At 36.8% G+C, this 22,051-nt stretch overlaps 1 protein-coding gene across 1 annotated transcript in view; it reads right to left on the reverse strand.

The window, feature by feature from the left end:
* Positions 1-22,051, reverse strand: part of WDFY2 (WD repeat and FYVE domain containing 2) — a 175,729-nt gene that overhangs the window by 44,436 nt on the left and 109,242 nt on the right. Inside the window, exons 4-5 of the mRNA XM_081814890.1 lie at positions 12,016-12,070; positions 3,637-3,787 (exon numbers count right to left, since the gene is read on the reverse strand). Of these exons, the coding sequence (XP_081671016.1) occupies positions 3,637-3,787; positions 12,016-12,070 (206 nt within the window). The remainder of the gene's footprint in view (positions 1-3,636; positions 3,788-12,015; positions 12,071-22,051) is intronic.

Raw genomic sequence — 22,051 nt, forward strand, 5'->3', positions numbered from 1 at the left:
CTGGATGAGTTCTAGTAATTTGGGGGTGGAGTCTTTTGGGTTTTCCACATAAAGTATCATGTTGTCTGCGAAAAGAGAGAATTTGACTTCTTCTTTGTTGATTTGAATACCTTTTATTTCTTTTTGTTGTCTGATTGCTGTTGCTAGGACTTCTAGGACTATGTTGAACAATAGTGGCGAGAGTGGGCATCCTTGACATGTTCCTGATCTTAAGGGAAAGGCTCTCAGCTTTTCCCCACTGAGGATGATATTCGCTGTGGGTAGCAAATAATCAAGTCAAAAAGTGGGCAGAAAATATGAAAAGACACTTCTCTGAAAAAGACATACAAATGGCTAACAGACACATGAAAAAATGTTCATCATCATTAGCCATCAGGGAAATTCAAATCAAAACCACATTGAAATATACACCAGTTAGAATGGCAAAAATGGACAGGGAAAGAAACAACAAATGTTGGAGAGGTTGTGGAGAAAGGGGAACTCTCTTACACTGTTGGTGGGAATGCAAGTTGGTACAGCCACTTTGGAAAACAGTGTGGAGGTGCCTCAAAAATTTAAAAATAGAGCTACCCTATGACCCAGCAATTGCACTCCTGGGTATTTACAGATGCAGTGAAAAGAAGGGCCATATGCACCCCATTGTTCATAGCAGCAATGTCCGAAATAGCCAAACCATGGAAAGGGCCGAGATGCCCTTCAACAGATGAATGGATAAAAAAGATGTGGTCCATATATACAATGGACAATTACTCAGCCATCAGAAAGGATGAATACCCAACTTCTACATCAACATGGACGGGACTGGAAGAGATTATGCTAAGTGAAATAAGTCAAGCAGAGAAAGTCAATTATCATATGGTTTCACTTATTTGTGGAACATAAGGAATACCATGGAGGACACTAGGAGAAGGAAGGGAAAAATGAGGGGGGGTGGAAACTGGAGAGAGAGATGAACCATGAGAGACTATGGACTCTGAGAAACAAACAGGGTTTTGGGGGAGGGGGGACTGGTTAACCCGGTGATGGGTATTAAGGAGGGCACATACTGCATGGAGCACTGGGTGTTATACGAAAACAATGGATCGTGGATCACTACATCAAAAACTAATGATGTATTGTATGGTGACTAACATAACATAATAAAAAAAAAGAAATTGGTAATTCAATTTTTGAAAGGTCAGTCTCTTTGTCTTCCTTTATTACTCTACTTGAATTTTTGTTATTTTCACTGCACACGTACTTCTCCCCTATGAGGCCAGAAGGAAGAAAAAAGGCTGAATTCAACCTGACTTCTATCACTTGCTGATGTGGATGAATGACTGTGAGGTGGAGATAGGAAAAAGGTGGTTCATCTGTGGAAGGTTCTTATGTACACCACCACTATCCACCAGGAAGAGAAATTGGGGGTACTGATATTCTAAACATTTTATATATGTTGTTTCAGCAGATCTTCTTCCTTCCCTTAAGAAAAGAAACCTATAAGTATGGTAGGTGGCAGAAAGAAGAGGAAAGAGGTGGGGTGGAGCGTTCCCATGAAGAAATGTGTTTAAAAATTGGATTTTAATGTGAGCCCCAACATTGTATAGGTACATTAACACTGTTAACAATCTGTGCACCAGGCAGCTCCCAGAAAAAACCCTCCAGCCTTGGGAAAGTCGCACGTTTCCTGCATGTTTCCCTCGGCAAAAGCAATCCTGTTATGCCATCAGTGTGGAGCACTGGAAAAATATCAGAGATAGAAGGATATAAGGCCATTCTTAAATCAGGAGCAAGGGCAGGCACTGTGAGAGGCAGAGCTGTAGAGATGCAAGAATCTTCTGGAAGAGCCTTTCTGTAGTACTGCAGTTCCCCTCCCCCTTAACAACAAGGTTGGACTAGATGGTCATTTACACTGGGAAATGAACCCAGAGGCTTTCACACACACACACAAGACTTCTGATATCTGATCACATGATTTTTTCTGCTTGGTAAACCACGTGGTGTGTGGCCAAAGGAAATGGTTGAAAAATGAAGGTGACTTTAGGAGATGCCTGAAGAGAAGGGTCAGAAACCACCACAGTCAGGAGACTTTCAGTTCTGGGCATTTTGTTCTGTTTCTCATTTTCAAATAGTTTAAAAAGTAAACTTCTTAAAGGCAAGATCTGCCTTTTTTCTATATTCCTTGGCTTGGCTCAGTGCTACTGAAGCCAGCATTCTATTGATGCCATTAGTTCTGGTCTCAAAAGGGTAACACAGTATGATGGGAGAAAACAGCAGTCCAAGGCAGAAGACCCGGGTTCTGGTGCTTTTCTGACATACTAGCTGGGTGGCTACAGGTAAGACGTGCGACCCTTTCTGGGCTTCAGCTGGCTCATCTGTAAAACGGGGAGTTGACCCAGATGACGGCTCAGGGTCTTTCCAATTCTAATACTATAAGAAATCAGTCATCTATTGACAAGAGAGTTCATGTATTTCAGGCATTAGGCTTGTCTCAACTGGCTTTTAGAAAGTAAACTTTGCAGTTTCTTCTCTTAACAGGTGGTACCACCCTCTCAAAGATAAGCTGGTCCTGCTTGCCACTCCTTATCACCCTCGTTTCTGGCCTGCTTGGTAACTTGCCATTTTTACAACCTTCCATGATGGCCATTCTTAGCTTCTTCATCTTGCTCTTCCAAGTGAGGAAAATAAGAGAGAAAAATAGGAGTGACATTAGCTAACAAACACACACACACATAAAGCTATTGCTGCACGTCTGCAAGGAGACAGCAAAGTACTTTGTGAGATTGCTGAGAATCACCGAATAGGCATTTTACAAATATAAGATGAACATTTGAAAGCAGGTCTTACTATTTCTTCCTGCTTTTGCTGACAAGGGATCTGTTTCCATGTATTCCCGCATCCATCGGAAGGTGGAGAGTGATTCTCTGCTTTTTAAACCAAGAAGCTCAGGGCCTGCTACTCCTTACGTGGTGGCATCGCCCATACAGGCTTCACATCCGTCAAGCCTGTGCTTGCTACAGCCCAGTGGGCCAGACATGAGGATTACCCAGCATTAGGGGGCATTCACACTGGGCATATGGGTCCCAGAGACTTGGAAGATGAGAATTAGTATCACTCTACATATCCTGGAAGGGGCTTGTACCTGGAACAAAGTTTGTACCATTACCGTGTAGATACTAGCTAACCTACTAGTGGTCCTGGCGCAGTGGCTTCTCCAAAAATATTTAAAAAATAAATAGGAATCTGGTGGCTCTTCACAACCTCAATATCTGTGTGTAAATTACTTCCGCAGGTACAAAAATAAAAGGCTGTCTTTCACTGATGGCTTTATTATCTCCACGTTCCAAAATTCTTTCTGACCCCTGAGGCTCATAAATCTGGGCTGCGTCCTGTCTGGATGTCAGACTTGTGTCACAGTCACCCCACAACCTGCTCAGCAGGATCTGTTATTTGGGGGGAAATCACCTCACTTTAATCCACCTCCGTGAGGACCCTCCATCATTTGTGTATCGGTCAAGTCAATGAGAATCTAAATCAGCAGGGCAACTCAGCAAATAAAACAAAAAACTTTCAAGTTGCACATACCCAAACTTTTCATGAAAGAAAGGAGTCAACAGCTAAGTTTCCACCAAGGGATTTTTGTCCAGCAAAGGATACTGCAGGCCCGAGGCCACGGCACTGGTACGGTAACCTCCCAGGCGTTGCCCACTCTCCGAGCAGTGCCAGGCAAACTGCTTATCCTGCCCCGTGCTCAGCACCCACTCCAGCTCCAGGACAAACAGGATCATCGTCACTCTGCTCTGATGCGCTAAAAGCCAAGAGACAAGAAAATAACCCATAAAGCATCATAAAGGAGACTGATAAAGCATGGTCCACAGAGATGCGTCATTCTTTTCTCCCCACCCCAGAGGAAGCTGCATCGTATGGACAGCCATTACACACACAGAACAGCGGTTCTCACCAGGGGAAGAGGTATACCACTGTCGAGGGGCATGCCTGAGCTGTTAGACAATTTTTTAAAAACTATTCATTTCCTTCCACCTGTCCACTGTCTATTTCCTCCTACCTCCCACTGTCCATTTTTTTCCCGCCTGCACCAAATCTAAGTTTACCACCACCCGGAGTCCCCATTACCAAAGGGCCTGGGCCACCTCTCTCAGACATGATAGAGCTGCTGGACTGGAGAATGTCAGACTCAATGTGACCACAGGACAATAGAACGCATGATGATCTTATAAGTTTATGCAAGCTTAAAAAAAGTAAAGAGCATTACTGTGCTCCTTTTGGTGAAGTATGGCTTATTAAACCTACAACAAAGTTCTAGATGAATTTTTTGTAAGAAATCAAATGCTAGAAAGGAGGGCAGAATTATTCCCAAGTGCCACGTAAAAGAGAATGAAATAACCCTTATGTCAAAGTATACATACATGTGATAAGGAGGGCAAATCTCCCAGGGTTGCTCATACACAGAGGCAACACCATCCACAGAATTACCACATCACACAATTTTATAGTTAGAAGAAACTGTTCATGTCATCTACTCCATCTCCCTATTTTACATGTGGGTAAATTCAGGCACAATGAAGTCGAGTAGTTTGGCCAAGGTCTCATGGCTTCTCAATTATCGAATAAAATCCATAAAAATTTGCTTTCTTCTTACACAATTCCAGAGGGTGAGGCAGAGGGGGTCCATGGCCACTGAACAGAGCTGACTGGAATAGACAAAGATCAATACCCTGGAACCCAGACCTCACTGGCCCTGTGCCCAGGGGCTGGCAGTTTGGTGGGCAAGAGCAGACTCGTCACGAGCGTGATGACGTGATAGAGAAAACATCAGTTTCCCATTTTGATCATGAAAATAAAGTTAGTATGGACTAGATGGATCAGTGCAGCTCTATTGACAATAACAATATCGCCTGCCAATTTCTGAGTGTCTAACAAGTGCCAAGTACTTAAATATATTCTTTCACTTAGTCATTGTAATGACCCTGCAAAAGTGGGTAGTTTCTTCATCTTATAGACACAACCTGGCCTTGGCAGGATGGCCCTTTTACACTGGCTACCAAACCAATGAGTACCCACAGGACAGCCATTCCACCAAATGCCTGATATTTTAAACTCTGATATTTGAAGCATAGAGAATCTAAAGGGACACAGAAGGGCTACAGAAGCAATAATACTATGACTTCTCTACAGTAAACACCTGCCTGTCAGAGTATCAGCCACCATTCAAGATCAAAGTGTTGTCTTTAACTTAAAAGGTATGATTTCTTGGGAGAAACTCCTGAGGATCTTGTCATCAAATGTCCAATTCAAGTCTCCACCAATGATGGAATAAAAATGAACTTCTCTAATGGTTCAAGTTTCTCAAATCTATTTCAGCAAGAAAGTAGCCCCCAGCACTTTGTCCCTTTCTCCCATCACTCTCTAAGTCCAAGGGGATGACAGCAGTCCAGAAGACAAGGGGGGTTAAGCCCTCTGAGCTGCCATCATGTGACGGGAGGAGACAGAGGCTCACACAGGTTGAGTGACTTGTTCAAATCTGCACAATCAACGAGTGATGAAACGAGAACTAAGACCCTAGGCTCTCCGCCAAAGTTGATTCTCTTTCTGTGTCAGGCTGCCGAGGATTACTGAAAAAACAAAAAAACAAGCCCCAAAACTCAGAGCACATACTCTTTTCTAAGGTGACAGAATTCTTTCATTCAAAAAGAAACCCTTTAAAGATATCATTAAACTTCAGAAATGTGGGCTTGAAGTCTGGCTATACTTCTTGAATAGGAAGGCTGAGAGAAGATATCCTTGTCTTGTTCATGATCATAGAAGGAAAGCATCTCCTTTCTCACAATTAAGTACAATGTTAGCTGTAGGTTTTTGTAGATATTTCTTTATGGAGTAAGGAAGTTCGCCTCTATTCGTAGCTGGCTAAGTGTTTTTATCACGAATGGGTGTCAGAGTTTATCAAATGCTTTTTCTGCACTAATTGATATGATCATATCATTTTACTTCTTTAGCCTTTTGATGTGATGGATTACACTGATTTTCAAATGTTAAACCAGCTTTGCATGTCTGGAATAAATCTTCTTGGTCATGGGTGTATAATTCCTTCTATATAATGTTGGATTTGCTAGAATTCTTTTTTTAAGGATTTTAACATCTAAGTTCATGAGAATTACTGATCTGTAGTTTTCCTTTCTTATAGTGTCTTTGCTTTTGGTATCACTGATTGGTTTTTAAAAAAATGTTTATTGAGGTAAAAATCACCATTTAAACCATTTTAGAGTGTATAATTCTGCGGTTTTTAGTATATTCACAATGTTGTACAATCATCATGGAAAAATGTACTATTTACAGAACATTTCCATCACCCCAAAACAAACCCACATCCCCAACTCCTCTTCCCTTATCCCTGGGCAACCACCAATTACTTTCTGTCTCAATGGATTCCCTTATTCTTTTTGTTTTTCTTTAAGACTATTTATTTATTTATTTGAGAGAGAGAGAGAGAGTGCGAGCACAAGTGGGGGGAGGGGCAGAGGGAGAGGAACAAGCAGACTCCCCGCTGAGTGGGGAGCCCAATGTGGGGCTTGATCCCAGGACCAAGAGATCATGACCTGACTTAAAGTCAGATGCTAAAACAACTGAGCCACTTAGGTGCCCGTCCTCCCCTATTCCTGACATTTCATATAAACGTATTCATACAAAGTATGGTCCTTTGACTCTAGTTTCTTTCACTTAGCATGTTTTCAAGGTTCATCCACGTTGTAGCATGTATCAATATTTCATTCCTTTTTTGTGGCCAAAAAATAATTCATTTTTTTTGATACACCACATTTTGTTTAACCATGCATCCATTCATGGACATTTAGGTTATTTCCACTTTTTGGCTATTGTGAATAATGTTGTTATGCACAATGGCATGCAAGTATGTTTGAATCCCTCCTTCCATCTTTTTTGGGTATAAACCTGGAATAATCCTTGCTTGGTTGTGATGTACTATCCTTTGTATATGCTGCTGAATTTGATTTGCTAAAATTCTGTTTAGATTTTTTTGCATCTGTTTTCATGGGGAAGCCTGGCCTATATATTTCTTTTCTTGTACTGTCTTTGCCTAGTTTTAGTGTCAGGTAATGCTGACTTCAAAAATCAGTTGGAAAGTCTTTTTCTGAAAGAGTTTGTGCAGTTTGTATTGCTTCTTCCTTAAATATTTGATAAGATTCACCAGTAAAGCCATCTGGGCCTGGGGTTTTCTTTGTGGGAAGGTTTTAATTATAAAGTCAATTTCTTTAATAGATACAGGGTTATTAGGGTTATCTATTTCTTCTTGAGTGACCTTTGCAATTTTTACCTTTCAAAGATTTGTTCATTTCATTGAGGTTGTCAAATTTTATTGGCATAAAGTTGTTCATAATATTCCTTATTATCCTTAAATATCCCTACAATCTCTAATAGTTATCACTTCCCTTATTCCTGATATTGGTAACTTGCATCTTCTCTGTCTCTTTTCTTTCTGTTAAGTCTGGCTAGAGGTTTATCGCTTTTACTCATCTTCTCAAAATAAACAAAAACAACAGTTATTGGTGTCACTAATATTTATTTTCTGTTTTCTATTTCATGAACTTCTGCTATGATTTCTCTTCTCTTCTGCTTGGCTTTGTTTCCATTTGTTCTTTTTTTTTTAAGATTTTATTTATTTGAAAGAGAGAGCATGAACGGGGGAAGGGGCAGAGGGAGACGCAGACTCCCAACTGAATGGGGAGCCCGACAGGGGGTTCGATCCCAGGACCCCAGGATCACAACCTGAGCCAAAGGCAGACCCAACGGACCGAGCCACCTGGGTGCCCCTCTTTCTGGGGCATAAACTAAGGTCACTGATTTGAGACCTTTCTTCTGTTCTAACATAGGTGTTTAGTTAAGTACTGCTTTAGCAGCATACCATAAATTTTGATATGCTGTTTCCATTTTGATTTCTTCTTTGACCCATGGATTACTTAGATGGCCCATGGTTATTTAGCTTCCTAATATTTGGGGATTTTCCAGAGATATTTCTGTTATTGACTGCTGCTTCAATACCATTTTGATCAGAGAACACACCTTGCATGACTTGAATTTTTCCAAATTTACTGAGACTCGTTTTATGGCCCAGACTGTGATCCACCTTGATAAATGTTCTGTGTAAAGTTGAAAAGAATGTGTCTTCTGCTTTAGTTGAATGGAATGTTCTACAGATGTCAATTAGAGCAAGTTGGCTGTGTACTGTTCAAGCCTTTTACACCTTATTGATTTTCTGCCTACTTATTTTGTCAATTATTGATATATTCGATCAATTATTGAGAGGAATACTAAAATTTCTGACTAAAATTGAGGATGTGTCTATTTCTCTTCCTGAAGTTTCATCAGGTTTTGCTTCACATATTTCAAAGCTATGTTTATTAAGAGCATAAACACTTAAGATCGTTATGCCCTCCTGATGGATTGACCCCTTAATCATTATGAAATAATCTCTGGTAATATAATCCTTTATCCCTGGTAATATTCTTTTCTCTGAAGTCTACTTTTGACTACTATTAACATAGCCACTCCAGCCTTCTTTTGACTACTGTTTGCACAGTATATCTTTTGCTATCCTTTTATTTGTAACTGCTTTATGTCTTTATATTTAAAGTACATTTCTTGTAGGTGGTTTACATTTGGGCCTCCTTTTTTTCAGTCAATCTGAAGGCCTCTGCCTTTTAATTAGCCTTAGGCCACATACATTTAATATGATTATTGATAACTGGTAGGTTTAAATCTATCACCTTGTTATTTGTTTTCTATTTTCCCATGTGTTCTTTTGCCTTTTCCTTCTTCTTCTTTTTTTTTTTTGGCGGGGGGAGAGGGGTTCATTGAGAATGATTTTAATGATTCCATTTTATCTCCTTGGTTGGCTTATTTGTTGTAACTTTTTGATTTGTTATTTTATGGTTGCTTTAGGGCTAGAAGTATACATCTTTAACTTATCATTGTCTTCCTTCAAGTGAATCTATTCCACTTCATGTGTAGCATAAGAATCTTACAATAGTATGTTTCCATTTCTCCCTGGGTCTTGGCTTTTGTGTTACTGATGCCAAACATTTTAATTTTACATGTTATGACCCTCGTGCTACTTTATTATTTTTAGTTAAATAGCAAATTGTCTTTTTATAAGATTTAAATAATAAGAAAATATCTCATAGTAACCACGCCTGGTGCTCTTCATCCTTTTGCGTACATCCCTATTTTCCTTTGGCATCATTTACTTCCTTCCTGAAGGACTTTCTTTAACATTTCCTTTAGTGCAGGTCTATGAATTCTCTCAGTTTTTTATGCCTGAAAAAATTTTTATTTCACCTCCATTTTTGATATCTATTAATATTTACTCATAGTGGATTGATTCCTTTTAACTTTTATAATTTATTTTTATTATTATGAATTCATCTTAAGCAGGGCTTGTTTTTGCTGTGGGATATTTGTGTGACTTGTTTTGTTGAAGAGAGCTTTTGAATTTATTTCTAGCAGAACCATGAGGATACCACTGGCCCAGGACCAATTTTTATGTTAAATTCTTAAGCTGGAGCTTCTAGCACTACATGAATGATTTAAATTTGTATTCCAAATCCAAAATTTTAGGTTGCAAGTTTCATTTATCTGGAAGATTCTTCCCTCTATCCAGATCTGAGATCAGGAATAAATTATGCTATGGTCTTCTGGGCCAATAAGTGGAGAGTTCTGGTCCTCTCCTTTTTCATGGTGATATAGCCCTTTACGCATTTCATCTTTATATGTAAATATCAGTTGCAACTTCCCATCTCACTCAAGCCCTAGGTCTCATCTTCTGTCCCTAAGTCAATGTTCATACAAAAGCTTCTAGCTATTAGAAGTTCTATTTTTCTCCCCAAGATAGCTGCAATGTCAGGTAGTATGCATATCACTTTGAGTTTTAGTTCTCCCTTTGCTTCTGGTACATGGGACTCTCCCTCTTGTTTCTCTCATGGTCTTATTAGCATTGCATTAAAAAAAAATTTAATCACAACTGGGATTTCAAAATGTCTTGATAAGCTGAGATGATGGACTAAATAAAATGAGATGATGAATAACCTGTATTCCAGCATTTAGGCTAAAAACAAAACAAAACACCCCCCACACCAAAAAAGGCAACAGCTTCAACAGTTTTATCAGTACCCGATAAAAACTTAAGTGAGAACCATTAAGGGGTTTGAGTTGACTGCTCCACATGAGCCTACAGTGTAAAGTGGCTGTCAAAAGTTCACCCTTCATGGCACAGTGACCAGAAGAGGAAGGAAATACCATTTTGTAGTTACCACATTACATATGTATATTGGTTATCTACTGTATAACAAATTACACCAAAACTTAATAGCTTAACAGTAAACATTTATTATCTCAGAGTTTCTGTGGATCAGAAATCTTGGTGCCTCTGCTGAAAGGTGTCTCACAGGATGAAATCGAGGTCAAGTGGTGGGGCTATGGTCTCATCTGTAAGACTGACAGAGGGAGGACCTGCACAATTCCATGTCTCTCATGTTGACTAGATTCAGTTCCTCATAGGCTACTGAGCTACCAGAGGGCTTCAGTTCCTTACCAGCTACTGATGTGGCCTCCCTCAATTCCTCATCACATAGGCGTCTCCATAAAGTAGCTCATAAGATGGCAGCTGGCTTCCATGAGAGCCAGCAAAAGCAGGAGAGGGCAAGCAAGAAGGCCTAGTCTCTTTGTAACCTAATCTTAGAAGTGACATCCATCATTTGCCATATTTTAGGTCCAGTCTACACTCAAGGGGAGTTGACATTCAAAGGCATGAATAACAGGAGGCAAGGATCATCAGGAGCCATCTTAGAGGCTGCCTACCACAATGTGTCACATTTTTAAAGGGCTCCAGAGGTAGAACATGATATCCCAAGATCTGTGACCAAGACAACTAAAAAAAATTTTTTTAGAACAAAAATTCAGGTCATGTAAAATGTTTAGGCTAGAAAATAGAAGAGATAAAAGGGGAGAGGAAGAGACCAGGGTGGGAACTTTCATGGCTGTTTTAAAATCACTGAAAAGCTGTCATCTGTAAGAGAGACTGTACTTAGTTTCTGTGGCTCCAACAGGCTGAACAAAAACCAAAAGGGGAACATTCTAGTATTTACAACATAACATTTTATTGACCTGGTTATCTGTTTGTAACCTCTACATAATTATAAACTGCTTATAGGCAGGTACTATAATGTCTTGTTTACTGTTATAATCCTCAGTTACTGGAACTCAGTAGGTACTCAGTGAATACTTGGTAAGTGTTATGTGAAAGCAATTAAAGAACAAATCCATAGGGAAATGAATTTTGGATTAAAATCTAGAAATAAAAAACTTAATACTTAGAATTTTACAAAAATCAGGATGGATTGCTAGGTATGTCTCTGGAGGTATCAGAAGAGAGTCTGGATGATCATGCAGGATGGATGAAGTCAAGAAATGTGGATGAAATAACCTCTAAGTCTTAAAAGATCCACCTCTAATGTTCTGATCCTATAACATCATTGGTCTAGATAAATAAATCATTACAGAAAATGGCTCCTGCTCCATCTATGGTACACTGCCAATGTTGAAGACACAAGAAAACCTTAATTCCTTTCCCTTAGACAACATGGACACTTCAGGCCTTTTAAAATATTTAACCAAAAATGAAATGAACCCCATGTAAAGTAGCTCACTCCTAACACTGACCCCACTTCTCTGCATCTGCTGCACTGCTTTGAGGTTGTATGGTGTGGCAGAGAGACAAAGGACAAAGGTCAGAGGTTCTGGGGTCACAACGACCCAGTCTGGTTCTGCACTTTACAGGACCTCAGGCAAGTCACCCAACCTCGTTAGGCCTCAGTTTTTTTACTTCAAAGACTCGGATAATATTCACCTGAAAGGATTGCTCTGTTTTGCTCCCCCTGACTACTGTAAAGTGAAACCGTCAAGAATCATCTCAAAATCTAGGTAAAAACACTGCTGTCTCACTCCTACCTTGATAGTTTTTCACAGGAGTCATCTTGTTATAATCTTCTGATAAAATAAACTCCTGCAAAAGAGAAGAAAAATATCAAGCAAAAAGAAAGTCCTTGGGGATTAACATAAGAATAAAAAAAAAATGCAGAAAAAAAAAAAAGAAAGTCTTTAAGTGAATAATTAGGTTTCGATAAAACCAGACTGCATAAAGAAACATCATCACAGAATTACATCCAACATTAGTATTTTGCCAATCAACTCAGCATTTTTGTACATCTTTAAAAGTAACAATCATAATTATGAACTAATGCAATTATAATTTTTATTTTGTAACACTGAGGTTGTTTTTTTGTTTGTTTTTGAGTATGTGTGAGAAGAAAACTGGATCAAGTTCAGTGTCTTGACACCATCTTGTCAATTTTGAAGATAACCCTCATTTAACTTGCTACAGCTGAAAATTTGGCCAATGAGCAAATGCATGGCAATCCTCTTTTAGAGAAGCAAATTAGGTATTTTAAAAGATTGTTTCTAATATCAGTAACTTATTTCTCCTTACAATAAGCTTCTCAAGGGTGCATCTTACTCATCCCTAAATCCCTATGGTACATGGCACAGTGTCTTGGTATAGTAAGAAATCAGTAAGTATTGACCAAACAGAAATGTGAAAGGCATCTCCCAATCTCATGAGATTAATCTGAATGTCAAATTTACTCAAAAATAGTTTCTATATAATGCATTGTATATACTCTTTGTGAGGACACATAAAACATGAGTGGGTGAGTTTGTGTGTGAGCACGTGTGCATTCTTCACCTAAGTATCTACATATACAATGACCTATATGTAGAAGTCAATCAAGTGTTTATAAGCCCCAGCCAGGTTTTGAGTCCTTCAGCTTCTCTCAAATGCAAAATATCCATATACTCTTAAATAGTAAGTTGTCAAACAAGGAAAGCTGCAAAGGATAACAAATTGATGCCTTCATCTGAGCTCAGAAACAGAACAATGAGTCTTTTCAAAACATTTGGAGGCTTCCAGAATTTTTCCTTGAGGACTTAAAGAAAGGTGTGTGGGAGGACAGATGTGTAAACTCCTTAATTGCTATCTGGGTATTTACTGAGCTGATAGAGTGTAAATTTTAGAAGAAAATACTTATTTTATTGTTTTTGTGACAGATGCCACAAAGGTAAGTATGAGGTGATGTGACAGAATATAGGAGGTAACAAAGTTCCTCTGGGTGTTCACTTTCCTACCCTGTCCCTCCTTAAGAAGCTTATCTACAAAATGGATTTTCTCAGTAAAAACATTACTCAACTTGTCACTTTTTAAATTCCTATCAGTATTCCTTCAAGAAGTAGCACTATGCTCACTTCTCATTTCTTTTTTAAAGATTTTATTTATTTATTTGACAGAGAGAGACACAGCAAGAGAGGGAACACAAGCAGGGGGAGTGGGAGAGGGAGAAGCAGGCTTCCTGCTGAGCAGGGAGCCCGATGCGGGGCTTGATCCTAGGACGCTGGGATCATGACCTGAGCCGAAGGCAGACGCTTAACGACTGAGCCACCCAGGCGCCCCTCACTTCTCATTTCTGAAGAGTTAAATTCACAACTGAAGAGAGCAGGCCAATTTTTAAAAGGAGTAAAGTCGTTCTCCCATGAGAAGCTGATGGTGTGGGTAAGGAAGCTATGCAGGCATCTAGGCCTCGACTCACCACCACCCTCAATCCCAAGCAAGAGTAGCTTGATCCTGAGCCTCCCACTTTAGAGGGCCCCCAATTTCCTCACATACACGCTGAATAAATTTATTAAAGACCATTATTATTTAGGCAAGTGTTTGCTGAGTTCATAGAATTCATATGTTACTCTGATTATACTGAAATTGTTCTCTAGCGTGGGCAAAAGGTCACTCAATTCCTTTCAGGACAAGGGCAAGGTATAAAATGAAACAACTGGATGCAGATCTGTATTTAGAATCAACATATTAGAATTAACAAACACAATAAAATTACCAGTTCACTGCATTGGTACACTTAATTTTTTTGTTTATTTGCTTTCCCTATGAAAATAGAAACATGTAATCATGGAGAAAATTTGGGAGATTCTGTCAGCCTTTTTTCTTCTTATTTTTTTGATCAAACAAACAATATGCTATTTTAAAGAAATGTAAGAGAGACAGGCATTTAAAAGTCCCTTGTGATATTGTTTCTCAGAGATAACTATTATAAAAAGTATTATTGGAATAATATACATAATAAAACAAAATATTAATACTTTTTAAATTGTTTTTAATTTTAATTCTAGTATAGTTAACATACAGTGTCATATTAGTTTCAGGTATACAATATAGTGATTCAATACTTCCATACATCACCCAGTGCTCATCACAAATGCACTCCTTAATCCCCATCATCTATTTCCTCCCCTCTGGTAACCATCATAGTGTGTTCTCTATGGTTAAGAGTCTGTTTCTTGGTTTGTCTTTTTTTTTCTTTGCTCGTTTGTTTCTTAAATTCCACATTATAAATAAGATCATACGGTATTTGTCTTTCTCTGACTTAAAATGTTAATACTTTCTAACGAGGCTTTTTTTCTGTTAACAAATCATGTATATCATTTCACATGAGTACATGTTTATCAATTTCATTCTTTTTGTGTGTGTGTGCTGTTTTTTTTATTTTTTATTTTTTTATTATGTTATGTTAATCCCCATACATTACATCATTAGTTTTTGATGTAGTGTTCCATGATTGTTTGCATACAACACCCAGTGCTCCATGCAGAACGTGCCCTCTTTAATACCCATCACCAGGCTAACCCATCCCCCCACCCTATCATTCTTTTTAATGACCGCACAGAACGTGCGGTAATGGTCTTCTACAGACATATGCTTACATTTCCAGTTTTCCATATTTAAAAATACTACATTCAATATATTTTATTTTTTTACATCTCTAACAATATTTCAATGAAATAAAGTTCTAGAATTGTTGGATCAGAGGGTATGACCATTTAAAATTTGACTGTTAAAATTTGATAGATACTTTCAAATTGACTTCTTAAAAGATTTTTATCTATTAACACTCACAATATAACATGAAAGTATGGCTGTAGCCTGGAATATTTTGTTAGGTTTAACCAATCAAAGCTCAGTAGATCAAAGATGTATAAACAGTTTTTTAATCCATCTTTCTATCATCCCTTCTTTACATTCAACTGTCCATATATCTATCATCCTAACTTTTTTTAATACTTAATTTTTTTAGAGCATTTTTAAATTCACAGTAAAATTGGAGGAAGGCACAGAGATTCCTCACATACCCCCTGCTCCCCTCCAAACAGCCTCCCCCATTAAAACCTCTCACCAGAGTGGTACATTTATTACAACTGATGAACCTACACCCCTTCCAAAGTCCATAGTTTACCTTAGGGTTCACGCTTGGTATTGCAAATTCTGTGGTCTTTGATAAATGCATATTGACATGTATCCACTATTATAGTGTCATGCCCTAAAAATCCTCTGTGCTCTGCCTATTCATCTTTCTCTTCCCACCTAATCCCTGGCATCACTGATCTTTTCACTGTCTCCAAAGATTCACCCTCTCCAGACTGTCATATAGTTGGAATCATAGAGTTTGTAGCCATTTCAAATTGGTTTCTTTTACTTAGTACTATGCACTTAAGTTTCCTCCATGTCTTGTTATGGCTTGATAGCTCATTTCTTTCTAGCACTGAATACTATTCCATTGACTGGATGTACCACAGTTTATCCTTTCACGTACGGAAGGACATCTTGGTTGCCTCCAAATTTTTGTCAATTATCAATAAAGCTGCTATAAACATCCATGTGCAGGCTTTTGTGGAAATACAAGTTTTCAACTCCTTTGGATAAAAAAGCAAGGATTGCTGGGCTGTAAAACACTGTTGCTCCACGTCCTTGACAGCATTTGGTGGTGCCACTCTAATAAGTATGTGGTGGTATCTCATTTTAATTTGCATTTCTCTGATGACATAGGATATGGAGTATCTTTTCATATGCTTACTTGCCATCTGTAGATCTTCTTTGGTGAGGTGTCTGTTAAGGTCTCTGGCGCATTTTTAATCTCTTATTGTTGAGATTTAGGAGTTCTTCAAATATTTTGGATAACTCCTTTTATCAGATAGATCTTCTGCAAATATTTTCTCGCATTCTGTGGCTTGTCTTTTTATTCCCTTTACAGTGTTTTGCAGAGAAGAAATGTTTCATTTTAATGAAGCACAGTTTATCAATTCTTGCTTTCATCATACCTATGCTATAGTATCTAAGATGCCATCAACAAACCCAAAGTCATCTAAATTTTCTCCTATGTTTTCTTCCAGGAGTTTTTTAAGTTCTGCATTTTACATTTAGGGTCTGTGAGTTATTCCAAGTTAATTTTTGTGAAGGGTGTGACCTGTTGTCTAGATTTATTTTTTTTACATGTGGATATCCAGTCGTTCCAGCACGATTTGTTGAGAAGACTATTTTTTTCTCCATTGTATTCCTTTTGCTCCTCTGTTGACTTTATTTATGAGGTTCTACTTCTGGGCTCTCTGTTCTGCTCCACTGATCTACCTGTCTACTCTTTCACCCATACCACACTATCTTGATTACTATAGCTTTACAGTAAGTCTTGAAATTGGGCAGTGTCAATCCTCCAACTTTGTTCTTCTCCAATATTGTGTTGGCTCTTCTGGGTCTTCTCTCTCTCCATAAACTTTAGAATCAGTTTGTCGAGATCTATAAAATAACTTGTTGGGATTTGGATTGGGATTGCACTGAATTTATAGATCAAGTTGGAAGAACTGACATCTTGACAATATTGAGTCTTTCTATCCATGAACATGGATCTCTCTCCATTTATTTAGGTTTTTAAAAATTTCACTCATCAGAGTTCTGTAGTTCACTTCATACAGATCTTGTACATATTTTGTTACATATATACCAAAGTATTTCATTTGGGGGGGTGCTAATGTAAATGGTACTGTGTTTTTAATTTCAAATTCCACTTGTTCATTACTGGTATACAAGAAACAACTGACTTTTATATATTAACTTTGTATCCTGCAGCCTTGATATAACTGTTTATTAGTTCCAGGAGGTATTTTTGGTCAATTCTTTTAGATTTCTCTACATAGACAATCATGTCATCTACAAAGCGTTTTATTTCTTTCTTCTCAATCAGGATACCTTTTATTTTCCTTTTCTTGTCTTATTGCATTAGCTAGAACTTCCAGTACAATGTTGAAAAGGAATGGTGAGGTGGTCATCCTTGCCTTAAACCTGATTTTAGTGGGAAAGCTTCTGGTTTCTCACCACACCTAATAGTCTTTAATGTTCACTGTAACAACTCAAACAGTTTGGTATATATAAATAAAAAGTCAGTAATTATCTCCACCTTTCTATCTCATCCCTTTTGAGGAAACCAGTGTTAATAGTCTCGTGCCTTGTTTCACATCTTTCTTTCTCCTTTATCTTTATATCAACGTATGTAAACGCATAGAGGGGTTTTTATTTGTTTTGTTGCACAAAAACAGGGTCACACTATAGATATTACTCTACAACTTGCTACTTTCATTTATAATATATCAGAGCTATCTTTCCAGGGCAAAACACATGATTCTAATTTATTCTTTCTGGTGGCTCTTTTGTACTCCAAAACATGAATATGCCATATTTTAGTACTCACATACCCTCTGTTAAATGGACATTCTATTTTTTACTATTACAACAATACAGCATGAAATGTCTTTGCATGTATAAACATATGAATTAATGTACAGGTTGAAAAGATTGCTAGCTCAAAGATTATAAATACTTAATATTTTAATAAACTCTGTCAGATCTCACTTCCCAGAAGTATGCAGCATTTCAATTCCCTACCATCTGACATTCACACAATGGCCTATTTCCCCATATCTAATCAGCTCTGGATATTACTCATCTTTTCAGTTTTCTGCCAAATTGCTGTGCAAACAAATATAACTCACTAAGGTTTAATATGCATTACCCTAACTGCTTATGAGCTAGAGCACTTTTTATATGTTTATTTGCCATATTCATTTCTTGTTCTATGAATTTCCTCCTTAAATCCTACCACAGCTTGATTTCTTAAAAAGGAGAGCGTGAGGCAAAACTTAAGTACTGCTGCTTTATTTGATGGTGCAGTATCAGCAGTGTGAATGAAGGAAAAGCAAAAAGCAGCAGAGAAAGTTAGGTTGGACATCACCAAGCTGGCCTGTGTTTCCTGAAGAAGCCCAGTTAGTTTTCTAGCATACAGGAAGTCTCTAACAGACCAAATTTAAACACCAGGCTTTGGAAGAATCCATTGGAGAAACGGATGGAGAAGGCATTTATCTGCCAGCTCTCTCCTCCCTTGCTTTAAATTTTGATCATAACTCCATGGGAACTTAGCTTCCCCCTCCTTCTGGAAGATTTTACTCTCTAGCCTTATTACCAGCCACTGGGGAAGTCAGATCTTAGACTTTGCAAGTGCTGTGCTTCATACAACTCAGAAAGTTGCTGAGGAACCAGAGTGCTATTTCCCTTAAGTTTTCATTTAAAGATAGCAAAGCACAGTGGTTAAGAGTTAAGAGCTCGGGCACCGGAGCCAAACTGGTTTAAATCCTGGCTAAAACACATACTAGTTATATGATCTTGGACAAGCTGCTCAAGATCTCTGCACTTTAGTTTCCATTTCCACAACAGTAATAGCCTCATAAGACTGTGGTGAGGATTTGGTTAATATTTATAAAGCTTTTAAAGCGGTGCCTGGCACACAGTAAGTACTCTATGAGAGCTAAGTAAAATAAATGTTACTTTTGTAAAATGAATTAAGGAGTCTTCCTTTAAAAAAAAAAACTTCTGAACTACATTGAACAACATTAATCAAAGAATTAGAATTTGGCTATAAAATACTGAATGCCTGGTTCTTTTTTAAATATCAACTTTTCTAATTTCTCATATAGTTATGAGTCTCCTAAAGCTTTCTTAACTCTCTTTGGGTCAAATTTATTAATTTAGATTTTATTGTAAAATCATCTACTTCCTTAAAGTTTTCAAACATATTACCATGGAACTAACATAACACTGTCTGCTGATTCTTTTTAACTGTCTTTCATATAAAGGCAGTTCTGCTGCAAGAGTTATTCTGAAGATGTGAATTTGTTTCAACACGATTGGGAACAAAATTAGGGAACAATTTGAGCATACTCAAATTTCATGTCACTTTTACATGATTTTGTCCAGAAACACTAGATGAACACAGAAAACTGAATCAAGCTAGGTAGGAATACATAAAACAGAGACACACAGATCTCAAACACCTACCAGCTACCTCAGTGTACCACCCCTTGGGAGTCACACCTATCTCCATCTGGTATTAAAACTTGGCCTTCTGATTTCACATTACCTCCTCCTACCATTTCAAAATAACTCAAGCTGCAATCCTTCTGAGGCACACTTCCACAAGCAAACATCAGGCCTTTTTCAAGGTAAAGTGCCATAGTTATGATAATTTTATGTATTCCCTAATTTCGCATGTCTAAAACTGTGCTACATTTTGATGAGTGTTCCATCTTTATTTCTTACGTATCACAGACTAAGTTGTGCGTGTGTGTATGTGTGTGTGTGTGTGTGTGTTTAACAAAGTTTTTAAGCATTGTATTCCTAAACTCATTTTCCCCTAAGCCATTTGTGGCTTTTATTGTGCAATTCTACATAGTGTGGTGATTTTTAAAAACAAGCTGCATTATAGCAGAAATGAGTGGCTATATATATAATGTGGTTACACCTCTTTCCTTATGCTTAACATTATATACTTCTTATTTCTTGTTTTCCTTAATGAGATGTGCCAAGGAATTTATCTATTTTATCAGTACTTTCTAAAACTCAACTTTTGGTTTTACTTACTGTCTTTTTCTCTATCTTTAATTTCAGTACTCATTTTTATAATTCTCTCTCCCAACCTTCTTTTGGTTTATTTTATCACTTTGGTATAACTTAATTTGAATGCTTAGATTCACATGTATAACAACTTTTTATTTTAAAGTAAAATTTTAAGGTACAATTCTCTAATATAGATTTGACTATATTCCATAGGTTTTTAGACAAAGTGGTTCTCCTTTAAAACGATTTCTATATTATTTTATGTATTTCAGTAATATTCTATTATATATATCTATATATATATATACACCTATATATACCTATATATAATCTATAATCTATATCTATCTATCTATCTATATATATACACACACTCATTTACTCTTTCAATTAGGAAATTACTTAGAAAAAAATGTTTAATTAGCAAGCACTTATATTTATGTCTACTTTTTTGTTGCTGCTTTCTAGTTTTACTGGTTTATATTCAGAAAACATAGTATCTTTACTTTTCAGAATTTACTAAGATTTTCCTCTTAGTCAAGATATATTCACGATTTCGTAAATGTTCTGGAGATATAAGAAAAAAATGTATTTTATCCAAAGTTCTAGATCTACTTGTATTTCTATTCAATGAAACGATGATAGTTTTCAAATACTCTATATTTTCATTTTTCTTGCCTACTTGAATTTCACATTCAAAAATAGATGTACTAAAGAAATGTGCTTTTTTTTTTTTAGAAATGTGCTTCATTTTAAATGTCTATTATTCTGACTATAAAAGTAATATGTATAATACATTTATTATTCTTACTATAAAAGTAACATGTATCATATAATAAATTTTAAAATGGAACACTATCAGGAAGGAAAATTTAAATAGTCTATACTTCTGCCAAATAGTGCTAATTACTATTAACACTTTTATTATTTTGCTTTTCCATCTTTTCCCTTATATACATAAAAACACATTAAACTGGAATAGTAGTACCACTGATACTGTTCTGTAGCTCTCCTCTTTAACTTAACATCATCACATAGAACATTTCCAATGTCATTAAATATTATTTGAAAATACATGTTTAATGGCTACATAATATTCCACTGGGAGGCTACATAAGATTTTATCTAATTAGTCCCTGTTACATTTCTAAGACACCAATGTTTTTAATATTATAAAAACAATTGTTAAAATAATATTTATTATTACAAATAATCTTTCTTATTTATTTATTTATTTATTTTAAATTATGTTATGTTAGTCACCATGCAGTACATCATTATAGTTTTTGATGTAGTGTTCTATGGTTTATTGTCTGCTGGATTTTCTTTGGATGGTTTTCTAGAAATGTAGAGTTATTGATATAAAGGTACAAATACTTCTCGAGTTCTAGTTACATATGACCAATACTTTTCCTAAATAATTAATGCCAATTAACTCTAACAGTGTACAAGACAGACCATTTTATTCAATGCCAGCCAAGAGGTATATAGTAAAGTTGGTATTACTCAGGCAAAAATAAAATTTAAAAAAATTTCACAAATTAAAATATTTATTTGCCCTAAGTATTTCCTTTTATGACTTTTCCACTGTCTATAGGATTTTAGTGCTTTTCTCATCTATTTGTATATGCTTGTCGACTGAACAGATTATCTTTCCTCTGTCATATTTTAAGCAACAATGTATTAAAATGCAGTTAAGTAGCTTTTTTTACACCAAGAAGTTTTGGAATTTTATGCAAATATTATATTTTCCTTTGTGATTTGCACTGTTTTGAGCTTACACATTCTTCCTGATAGACTGTTTATAAATGTCCACTTTAGTCACTTCTAGTTTTTTTCCTTCATTTTTTAAGGCTTTACTTTGTACATCAAAGCTACTTATAAGACATGAGATGAGGATTAAAATCAATGTTTTTCTTAAAAGCAAGCCAACTGCTTTGGCACTATTTATTTAATAACTTTTCCCATCCACGACTGACGTGTGATGTCTTCTTTCCCATATTCTATGTTCTTACATATAATTGGGTCTGTTTGGGAGTTATCTAACTCTGCTCTATTGACCTCCTATTCTATTCTTGTGTCAAAATGAAAATGATTTAATTACTGCAGGTATCAAATGTGTGTTAACACAGAGGCTATGTGTCTAATTTCTCT

This window comes from Leptonychotes weddellii, chromosome 3 (genome assembly GCF_054177405.1).
Source record: "Leptonychotes weddellii isolate Sample4059 chromosome 3, ASM5417740v2, whole genome shotgun sequence".
Classification (NCBI taxonomy): Eukaryota; Metazoa; Chordata; class Mammalia; order Carnivora; family Phocidae; genus Leptonychotes; species Leptonychotes weddellii.